The sequence below is a fragment of the Bombus affinis genome, chromosome 6 (genome assembly GCF_024516045.1).
Source record: "Bombus affinis isolate iyBomAffi1 chromosome 6, iyBomAffi1.2, whole genome shotgun sequence".
NCBI lineage: Eukaryota > Metazoa > Arthropoda > Insecta > Hymenoptera > Apidae > Bombus > Bombus affinis.
The window spans coordinates 668,936-680,766 of NC_066349.1; the positions used below are offsets into that span (position 1 = coordinate 668,936).

At 33.3% G+C, this 11,831-nt stretch overlaps 1 protein-coding gene across 5 annotated transcripts in view; it reads left to right on the plus strand.

The window, feature by feature from the left end:
• LOC126917841 (protein real-time) overlaps window positions 1-11,831 on the plus strand; it is a 52,477-nt gene that overhangs the window by 20,479 nt on the left and 20,167 nt on the right. For 4 of the 5 annotated variants that reach the window (XM_050725172.1, XM_050725171.1, XM_050725174.1 and 1 more), the window contains exons 7-8: window positions 2,448-2,524; window positions 3,922-4,224. In XM_050725172.1, the coding sequence (XP_050581129.1) occupies window positions 2,448-2,524; window positions 3,922-4,224 (380 nt within the window). The remainder of the gene's footprint in view (window positions 1-2,447; window positions 2,525-3,921; window positions 4,225-11,831) is intronic. The other variant, XM_050725175.1, reaches the window with a different exon arrangement.

The following is an 11,831-nucleotide window of genomic DNA, read 5'->3' on the forward strand; positions in this document are numbered from 1 at the left end:
ATTTTGTTAATGTCAGTGGACCAGTAAGTGGTTTCATATGTGGCGAGGTAGTTGAGTCTGTTAGTGTTTATGCTATTCAAGAGATTTTTGTCCCTTACTGTGATAAGTCTGCTGCCCCATTGGGTATGTTTGGCGTTATAGTCTCCTCCAGCTATGAATCTATTGCCCAGAGCATCAAGAAAGTTCTGAAATCCTTCTTTAGAAATGGAGTGTCTAGGAGGACAATATACTGCCGAAGTGGTGATTGTACCATGGCAATCGTCTATCGCTACGTTTATAGCTTGGAGGTAGTCCTTCTGGAACGATGGAAACTCATAATGCTTAATGCTGGCTTTGATGATAATTGCGGTGCCGCCGTGGGCCTTTTCGTGGGTAATTTTTGTCGGTGAAGTGAGTTTTAGATATGAGCATTACGTCGATTTGCTATTGTTTTAAGAAGAGTTCTAGTTCGTATTTGTGTTGAACTAGACCGTTGGCATTCCAAAGAGCTATGCGTCTTAGTTTTATTTTGCGTCGGGACGTATTAATTTATCCATGATGAGTGTTAATAATGATAGTAAGTTATTAATTTGTTCTGATTGTTTCTCGATTAATTTTTCGAGTCTAGAGAAGTTATCCGTGTTTTGTGAACTGGGAACACTATTTTGAGAATGGTCACTATGGATTTTCGGATTGTTTTGATTTCCTTGAACTGCTTGGGCATAGGAGATTGAAGGAGTAGAGAATTTTTTAGGACTGAGTACTTGGTTGGTTATCTCTTTGACTCTGGGTTTAGGATACTTATTTGTGTACAAGGTTTTGTAGGCTGAGCAACCTTTATAGTTCGCAGGATGCTCTCCTTGATAGAGGATGCACTTCGCAGGGGTTTCTGAAGATTTAGCGCACTGATCAGTGGGGTGAATACCTTGCACATTTAACGCAGCGGAAATTATGGTTGCAATATTTCTGCGTGTGACGGTATCTTGGGCATCTTTTACATTGTACTACCTCTTTTTTTATAAAAGGAGGTTCGAATTTTACTACTGAGTTCATTAGTCGATTGATGCCGTAAATTTGTTTATTGTTTGGCCTTTGTTTTAAGTCAATGAAAAATAAGGATAGCGGGTTTTTCGAGATTCTATGGCTTATGTTGCTAATGTTTGTTACTTCATGGCCGTGTTTTAGGAATTCGAACTTCAGTTCATCTAAGTTAGCTGAGTGGTGGATGTTGCGTAGTACCACACGAAAAGGTCTTTCTTGTTTGAGTTGATATGTGTGGAAATTTTCGTTCAAAGTTTTTAGTAACTTTGTTAATTTTCTATAGGAGTCTGGGTTAGTCGACAGAATTTTAACTTGGCTATTATTTATTTTTAGTTTGTAATCCTTTTTGTTGATATCTTTGTCAATGGACTTTATCATTGTTTGGATGTCGATGACATCATCAATGAAGATAGTTGGAGGAGGGGAATTTTTTTGTATATATTGGTTAGTTTCAGCTACGTCCATGGAGTCGTTTGTGAATTCTAATATTGCGAATCCATTGAAGGTGGTTGCACGACTTGTTGACTGTTCGTTCTTGCTAGTATTTGTGTGTGTTAACTGTTTCTAGTTTACGTTTTTTATGTTTTTTGTGTCGATTGAAAGGAGGGATATATTGTCCTTTTGCCACAGAGGAGGTAGAGCGGTGCAGTTATAGTTTTGCTCAAGAGAGCCTGATCGAGATATTTTGTCCTAGTTAATTCGAGCTAGTTAATTCAATTTAAAATAACTAGTCGAGAGGCTATGATTCGGGCCAGAGATTAGGAGAGTTGGAATTTTTCACTAGTAAGTTAGGAAACACTTGGTTTATGTCTGTTTCGATTCACTTTCGACGGATGGGCGTCACTAGATCACTCAACAGGAAACTGATGACGTATATCATTAACCACTAGATTCACAATTTAAATTAATTTTTGCTTTTATTTCTCAAAAATGCTTGTTCAATTTATGGATACTGAAACGCTTTAACTTACTAACTAAAGTTTACTGTTTGATTTGTGGACAGTGTAATGCTCCAATGCTCTTCTTTTTTAATTCTGACCGTTGTGATCTCTAGCAGACAGGATAGGGGATTGCATGAGTAATCTTGAGAACGAGATGGATAAAATATCTTTATATTTTTAATATTTTTTTTATATTTTATATTTTAAAACGTATTATTTAATAATAGATGACGATTATGTGTACAGTGAAACTTCAAACAGTTGTTTGTCTATTCATATTTAATTTGAATTAGCAAGATATATGTATTTAAGTTAATACTTATTGTAATATTACTAGGCTGTGAACATAGAACCACCAGGGAACAGTAAGCGGTAAGCGGCAAAATTGACATTTGGAGCATTGGCATTGGTTGTGCCATCGTTTATTTTTCCGCTTACTGCTCGATATGTTCACGGTTTTATGTATTTATTATTTTTTATGTTTAGAGATATTGAAAAAAGTCAAGAATCTCTTGATCCAGAAGAAACTTATTCTTGCGCGGACAACAAATTACAAAATAGAGGTATGTTATATTTTTCTATGTTATTATATGTAATATTTACAAATTTAGCTAATAGTTTTGAAAAACAAAATGTTAGAAAGAATGTAGATTTTAATACAATTGAAATCTGATAAAAAATAACTGTAAACAAAAAATGTATGGTCGTAAAAACTTTGTAAATTTAATTGTATTAATTATTTTACTCGAATGAAATTATTCACGCATGAGACAAAATCAGTACAATTTAGAAGAAGATACATAAAAATTGCGACAAGTAGTGATTCTTTTGAATAAATGGAGAGTTTTCTATAAGCATTAAACGTAAAATTATAGCAAATTTACCATTGTAACAAATGAAAATAATTTCCTTACAGGTGAAAAAACTTTCTTTATATTTGGATAGTCTTGGAACTACAGAAATCATTGTTTTTAATTTTGTTCCCTTAGAGTTTACAAGAACTTCCGTTTCTATATACAACTTAAACTAACGTATTTATATCTAACTTAAGACTAGACTCCATTATTCGCATTTACGCAATATTTACAATTTGTACAGCTATTATATCACTATGGTGTTCGCAATGTTTATAACTTTATCGCTTTTATCATCACTCGCTTCGTCATCAGTTTCTTCTACCTTCTTCCCTTCCCCGCTTCATTTTCTTCTATTTTATTCTATTTTTTATTTATCGCGATTCTATCTTACTTCCATCTACTACCTATTTTTGCTCTTTTTCTAACTTCTGCCTCCTATTTACTTTTCTCTTTCAATACCTATTTGTTTTGTCTCTTCTACCTTCTTATTCTTACCTTATCATCAGAATCTATTATTTGAATATAATATCCAAGCTTGTTTCAAATTATATTTCTCTCAATAGATTCTAGAGTGTAGTATACCTGTTTTTTTTTTCATTTGTTGTGAGGTTGTGTCAGGAGAGAAGACTTTTTAAAAGAGTTGGTTTAGGTAAGCTATGTGGAGAGTTGGTCTGTTTACATTTCATGGCACGTTAGGAGATTTATATTGTTTAGTTTCATTTTTGCTACATCTTCTTGTTTAAGGGAAGCATTTCAGAACTACCAATGTTCCTCCTCTATTCACTATTGATCATTTTATTCCTTTGTCTATCACATGTCCTGTAGTTAGTGTATCTTTATTCTACATTCACCTACAGAGAACTAATAACATCAAACTGTACCTCTTTTGTTCCTTTTTGTGTCCGTATTGATTAATATTTAATTCGTTTGTTTAAAATCTTATAGACGCTTTTTGAGCTTCTCTTGGATGCTTTAGGAGATTAAGAAATGGTATATTAACATATTAAAACAATGCTATTTGCTGAATTAGTTATTCATCATATAAATATTTAAATATATTAATTTAAGTCATTAAAACTTACTACATATACTTTGTATTTTAGAAATGCAGTTATCTTCAGATTACATAGAGAGATACTTAGGAAAGCTTGACATGATGCAAGAAAGCAAACTTATTCAGTTGAGACAAAGCATAAAGGAATTAAGGGGAAGTTCAATACCTGGAGATGCGACTCTTCTAAGATTTTTAAGGGCTACTGAATTTTCAGTTGAGAAAGCAAAGGAAATGCTAACACAGACATTACATTGGAGAAAGAAGCATCAAATTGATAAGCTACTTGAAGAATATGACATACCACAAGTAGTGAAAGATTATTTTCCTGGTGGTTGGCATCATTTTGATAAAGGTATCGTTTATTTTTATTAATGTTTATAATGATACAAATTTTTTATTATCTTCAAAAAAATTAGATATATTATAATTAATTATAATATGAAGTAGATACCAAATATCAATAAAGTATATGATAATAATATTACCTTAGATATTTCATATATTTTTTAATAGTACATATTTTGTTACATTTGTCTATTACTTTCTTTATTGTATTATATATCTTAAAGACACACAAAGATATAAAATGATATTAATCAATGAAATAAACATTTTCTCGTAAAATATTATATATAGAATAGACTGAGATCGAAAGTAATAATTTTATTTTGAAATACGATTTCATAAAAGCTGTTAGGGTTAAAATTGTCGGTAAAGAATAGACACGAGAAAAAATATCATAAGCCCCTTGTAGTCTGAATTTTAATACTATATGAAGTCAATAAAAATGCAATTGTAATTTTAAAAGATTTCAAACTATCCAATTAACCCTCAAACAGCGAAGGATATTAATTCCAATATATGGAAATATTACATGTTTATTACTTTCTAAGATACATTATTATATATTATGTATTTTTCTTCTTTTTATTATTATTATTATTATCATTATGCAATAATATTAGAATCTATAACAATTTAATTTTTTTTAGTGAATTGTAAATATTATCATATAAGCGTAAAAGGTTCACGCTGGATCTAGGATAGCAGTGTGGGAAAATATGCTCGTCGAAGTTCTTTACTTACAAATTTAATCTTTCTTTTCGTTCTTTGCTTTTTTAATCTTTGTTTCTATATTTACTTTTACTATTATATCCCTTGTGATTATACATTTGATAAAGTTTGATCTTACATTTCACTATCTAGCTCGGTAATATTACAATATTCTGAAAAGGATTATTATCATTAATTTAACCACGAAGCATAAAGTTAAGTGTTCTTCATTGTTTACCGTAATTTATGTTTGCTCATTAAATTTTGCTCTTCGTATAAATCGCATCTCAAATCTGTCACCATCATAAAGTGGAGCTTTTAAATGTCTAATTTTGTTGTGTATCTATCTTTAATTTTTACGAGACATAGTCCATTAATAGCAAATAATTTCATATTGTGCAATTTACTTTTGTTCATCAAACATATTTTTTCCATAATTTGCATTGTTCTTAATATTACCATTAGTCTTGTCGCGTATAATATTTAAATCTAACTGTTCAAAATCAGTCGCAGACATTTATTTTATTAAAGATAAATTTATTTTTCGCCCAATTAGTAATTCAGCAGGAGCATATGTATTGAGTACTTCTATACCACGAACAATTTATTGTCAATTAAATATCAGCCAATCTATATTGCCAATCTTTACTATAGCCACTTTCAGTTATCGATAATAGGTTCTTTAAGAAACTTATTACCTTTTCAATTCGATAATTTGGCTTACTGTAATTAAAATGTAATTCAATATGGTTTTCTTCACAAAATCACTTAATATTCTACCACAGAAAGAAAAAGACCTTGATACGATTGATGATGCGATTGGACATTTTAAACATATGTTGGAATTCAGGTAGGGAGTAACTCGTAATTACAGAACAAAGGTATTTATTCTGTAACGCAGGTACACAATATGTATTGTAACACTGAACTTGTAATGGCAAGTAATGAGTTCGAATCTCACTTGGTGACATTCGGATAGAATCTGACGTGCAGGAAAGATGTTGGCGAAAGGGCGGATTTTGGGAAATGAAACTATTGGTTCGTGAAATTTGCGGAGGTGAGGAAAAGCGATTTTTTATTGAATATTTGGGAAGAGAGGTGGTGGTTTAATTGGAGAAAGTTGGAGTTTTATAGAGCGGTTGTTTATAGGACTGCAGGGCCTAATCCGCTCGGGCTCGAAAAGGTCATATTTTGGAGATGATGGAAAACGGAATGGGTTGAATAAACAGTGGAAATAGAAAGTAGTATCAGTAGAAATAGACAATATAGATAGAGAGCAGGGATTGTTATTTATGATCACGTTTGTTGGGTCTCCAACAACTTCGCCTACTTAGACGATAGCATAAAATTAAGATAAAGATTTGATTTACATGATGTAGATTCTTACGTAGATGTGTACATATTCACATATGTATACAGCTAACGTTACAACTAAGTACTAGCGCAAGAAGGAATGTTATAATGGTAGGGGATATTTAATGATCATAAAAATGTTTGGAGGGGATGATAAGAAATTACAATAACAAGAAACTTATGATCAACTAATATTATTATAATAACAACTTAAGATAAAACAATGACAATAAAGATATTAAAGCTAGATTGTGTTCATAGGAATTAAGGCACAATAAATGACTAGATACTTTAAAATTTTATGTCTAAGAAACGAGACTTATAAGAGATAATAATCCGATTGATAAGAGTATGCATAATAATTACATAGTGTAATCGATAACGCGACATTGGACAGAACGATACAATTTGTGTACTTGATTTTGAAAGAAATGAATAAATGAATTAGATTAAACTGCAGCTTAAAATCGAAATTCTAGTTAATGGTAATAGTTTAAGACTAAGTGTTATAACATACAAAGGTGGTAATACATTATATTTAGAGTGTGATTACAGTGGCTATTGTGACTAGGTTGACTAGGTTGCTTCGATTGGTCAAAATTAGCAGGAATGTCGGATCCAACCGATATATGTGAGGCGAAGCGATGCAACAATCACTGTCCGTAATATTAATTGTAGAGATATAGTACGTCATGTTTTTATCTGTCATACCTTTTTGATTCTAGTATATGGAAATTGATGTAACTTTTATATAGTCCTTGTAGATATAGTATTCCGGTTTGTTGTAAGATTATATGCTTCGTGCGTTCTTCGTCTCCCCCGCAAAGAATGGTAAGAGTTGTTGGTTGTGTGTTACGTAGATCGAATGATTGTAACTGACGTATTTCTAAATTTCAGGAATTCGACTTACGTAGGATAATAGTGATCGTACTTCGCACGTTGATTCGTTGTGTTGCTTTGCTTACGTGTAAATCGGAGCATACGAATTTATACGTTCCCACATATAGTGGATTTCGTACTCGTATTCGTTTAATTTAAAGCGCCAACAGACTAGTTTTGAAGTTGGGTTTTTATAATTAAACGAACACTGTTATGATCTGTGATCTGTATATAGATAGGATGTAAAATATTTTACAGAGTTTATTATGGTCAGTAGTTTCTTCGTCGAATGATTCTGTCTGAAAATATGCGATAGACAGAGTTTAATCATTCCGTATCTGGGACAGTACACCGCTAATTCTGACGTTAGATACATCGCATGTTAGTGTAAACGTTTCCGAGAAGTTAGAATATTGTAGCAATAATTTTTTGTGTTTTAGAAAGCTCCCTCCTATTCATTTTTCCATATATCCTTCCATTATGTCCTTTTATAACAAATACGTCAACGTTTTGGTAATTACAGAAAAATTTTGTATACATCTTTTGCAGTATCCTACCATACTGAGAAACATTTTAATGTCTGTGACTTAGTAAGCGTGGTATGTTGACAATAGTTACAATCTTTCTCGAATTTTTTGGCTCCACTCCCTTATCAGAGATTCTGTAGTCTAAATATTTGAATTGCGTCAGGAATTCGTACTTATCTGGTTGGAGCTTCAAATTATTTTCACGAAGCCTGAGAAAGACGTTATTCAGTTTCTGGTTATGACCATGTAAAGTTGAACTGCATATCACTATATTGTTGAGGTATACAAAACCTCATACAATTGGTTAGTTTTGTTAAACATTATTCATGAACTTTTGAAACCATACAGGAACATTTTTGAGGCCGAAAGGCCAAGTCGCAAAGGTCCGTCGGAATTCAGGAGATGGAACTTGTTTTCTTTCGTTTGATTTATTTATGATGATAATAAGGGAGGTATCTTGATTCCGAACTCTCACAACCGCGCATGGAACCAATAGAGAGTAGTTATCGGCTAATTGTCGGAGTGATATGATCACTTCCGCGAGATCCAGGCTTCCATCCTAGGATTGATCGTTATGAACGTAGTAGGCGATTGAAGTGTATTGTATTAAGAAATACTGGCACTGTGAAAGGAATAGGTCTCATTGAAATAGTAAAATAAGTAATACGATAAGATACAGTAAAAGATAAATCGACTATGCATTTTCGTGATCTAAGAAAATCAGAGCTGAGTTAAATGGAACATGTAAGGAGGAGCCTAGAACTTGCAATTTTACATCTAATTTTACTTTATGAATCTCGAGGTCGATGGCTGTCTTTTCTATTGTATCGACTTGAATTTGACTCGGATATTATGTAAACTAGGTCGTCGTCTCCAAAGGGAATATTATATGCGCATAGAGAAATTTGTTAAAGCACTTCGTAACGTAGCTTTACGTTACGAAGCTTGGCACTTTCTGAAAATTTTGACTTTCGCAATCCACGTCCGTATACTTATCAGAAGGAACATTAGCAGAAGTAATATCTTGAATCTATTGTCTGTTGTTATTGTATTGTCTTTTCCTGCACTCGTTTATTAAATGTAGTTGTATTGTTTGAAGCAAGTTGTTTGGGACTAAGCTCGTGGGATTGGTCGTTTACGAATCTACTGTTATAACTATTAAGTCTTTATGAATTTTCTGATCTTTAATTCAAGGCGTTGTAATAATTTGGTTGTGGATTTTCATACCACAGGCGTAACGCCTTTTCCTCTGTAACAGCAGTTATAAAAGCATGGGTATTTGTACGAAACTGCGATATATTTTTAACATTTGCGGCATGGATCCGTGTGATGGACAAATTTATTTACAGTCATATCGTTTACCATCGACAATCATCCTATTTAAAGTCTTACCATCGGTACTAATATGAGTAACGAGTGCCTAAAATCCAGGATGATCTTCTAGTCGCTGGTAGAATTGAGAAACGTCCTCGTCTCGCTCTTGTCCGATAATAAAGTTTTCTTATTCTGATATAGGCTAATTAAAAGTGCAGAAATTTCTGACGCTAAACCGCAATGAATATCAACTTGTTCACTAGCTTTGCCGGGAATCTTACTCTTTGCGAATAACAAAGAGGTCCGGTAAACCAAGCTATTTTGTTAATACTAATTGATCTCAATGATAGGATATAATTAAATTTCTTGTACTACATTACGTAGGTATAATGCCAGAAAAACGGACCGGAAATTGCTGCATTTAACCATATAGGAGATTGTGTTCCGACAGACAAAATGTCTTCTGTCTATTTGTCTCTATATTATAACTAGAGATTATACTATGACTAGAGCACTCTTTTCTTGTAATCGATGTGGTGGAATATACTGCGATCGCTGTTCTGATTAAACGTTTGAACGTCGGAACTCACTGTGTAGCTTCTATCTCTGTTTTCGTCTGATAATCTGCTGGATCTGTGTGCGGGTTTCAAAAGTTGTAGAATGTGAATCTTGCCTCCGTTTGCAATTTTACCTTCGGTTCTATGTCACAATTTAAATTGTGAACCACGAATAGTGCGATATTATTCATTTCAAAGTTCCAACAAATTTCGCAGAATGTCGAATCCGATGTCCTACCGACTGCGTCTATTTTATGTTGCAGTCCAGATAGGGAATAACTGTTAATTATAGAACAATAGTGTTTATTCTGGTATACGATATTTATTCTATCACCGAACTTGTAACGACAGAGAGTGAGTTCAAATTTCGCTCGGATAAAATCTGACACGAAACGGTGTTGGTGAGAGCGCTGATTTTAAGAAATGAGACTATTGGTTCGTAAAATTTATTGGATAATCTATAATTTATTTCCAAGTTGTTCTACGCTTGTTTTACATCGTTCCAAAGAAATGATTTATCTCAAAAGGTTCCAGAAATAACCCTCAAAAAGTGAATTTTTGATCAGTCCCTATTTTTTTGAAAATCGAACATGTGGAAGTTGTTCTGGATTGTTCTAGCTGTCATAAACATTGTTTCAAAGTATTATTTCAATATCATATTTAATTTAGGAAATAATTTGGGAAAGCTGTACCCATAAAGCAATGGACATTTATCTTCATTTTAAAAGTAATGATATACAGTAAAGGATCCTTCTTTGGAACACGTACTTACACCTCTAGAACAAGCCAGAATAAAAATTTGGAAATCGAAACATAAATATAAAGGGTAACTTTATTATCGACGCCATTCGTTAACGATATTTTTCAATTTTTTCGGCAACGGAAATTGTTCCAGGTTTGCCTGTTTTGAACAATTACCTACGCCACTAGAACAACTCTATTATATTTTTTTTTTTTTAAGAAGAAAATGCAATTACGCATACCCAGGTGCGCTAGCGTGTCCAACAAATTTTTTAGACCTTGTTTACGTGGAAGCCGTCTGTTGGGACTTTTCAAGCTATCTTGGATATAATAGTCCGATAAGACCTCCGCCATGGGTCCCTACCCAACGTGACGCAAAATTCCTCCCATCCTTTTTTTCTTTATTTTCGCGAATCTTCTTACTACGCTCTTTTCTTTAAATTCTAAATTCCTCAATCAATTTACCCGCGTCCTGTAATCCTCTTATTTTGTGCTCTCTGAGCTTTAAAGTTTAAACGCCTCCCCCCTAAATACTTTTAGTTCTTCACACCACCAATAGTTTCTACTTTTTTTCTTATAGCAGGATAAACTTTTTTTATTTCGGAGGCACATGTCGTTTCTACAGTAGCCTGAAAACATTCTGCATGTGCCTCTTCGTCGTTTGAATTATGAATAAATAAGTTCTGATAATTGAAGTCAAATTTTAAAATAAAATTATCTGCATCCATCTGCTTGGTTTTTCTAAGTACACTCAGACTCCCTCGGTGCCTCCCTGCTCTTCATTAAAATTTTGTATGTTTCTGTCCACTGAACGGTTTCCTCTACTTTTACTATAATTGCTTTCGGTCTATTTCTTCTGCTAGTTATCTCCCCTTCCATTCTCTTTTTTACCTTTCTAATATTAGGTCATCCCATAAATTCGTTGCGTTTTTCGAGCGATTATATATGTTAAGATTGTTTACATACCTTTCAGTTTCATGAAAAAATGTAATGCCCCTCTCGTTGTACAACTTCTTCCCATTTTTCAAGTGCATTGGTCCCTTATCGCCGTATGTTTATAAATCGACACATGAAATGTATACACAAAGTCGGCGCGAACTTATGGGATGACCTAATACTATTTACCTCTATTATTCCAATATTTTCTATTTCTTTCCTTTTTCTCCTCCTTCTTTCCTGTATTTTCCAATCTCCGGTATCATCTTCTTGCGTATCCTCGTTTCCGGCGTTTACTCTACATACATCGGCGCATGTGGCTTCACCCCTTTTGACTCTTTTTCTATTTTCTTCTTTCTTCTCCTGGGCTGGTGAGATTTACTTTCTTTTTGCCGCTTCGATCATTTTTTGCCATCTACTCATTTGAACTTCTTTGCTGTTATTCATTTCATCTGTATAGCGTGACGATGTCTGTGTCATTGTAGTTCTGCTTTCGGAGATTACTCTCTTGTCCGTCCTACGACTCGTTGTCTTTCTTCTCCTTGGCTTGTTTGTCCATTCAATCAGTGATATAGCATACCCGTCTATCATTCTTTCGA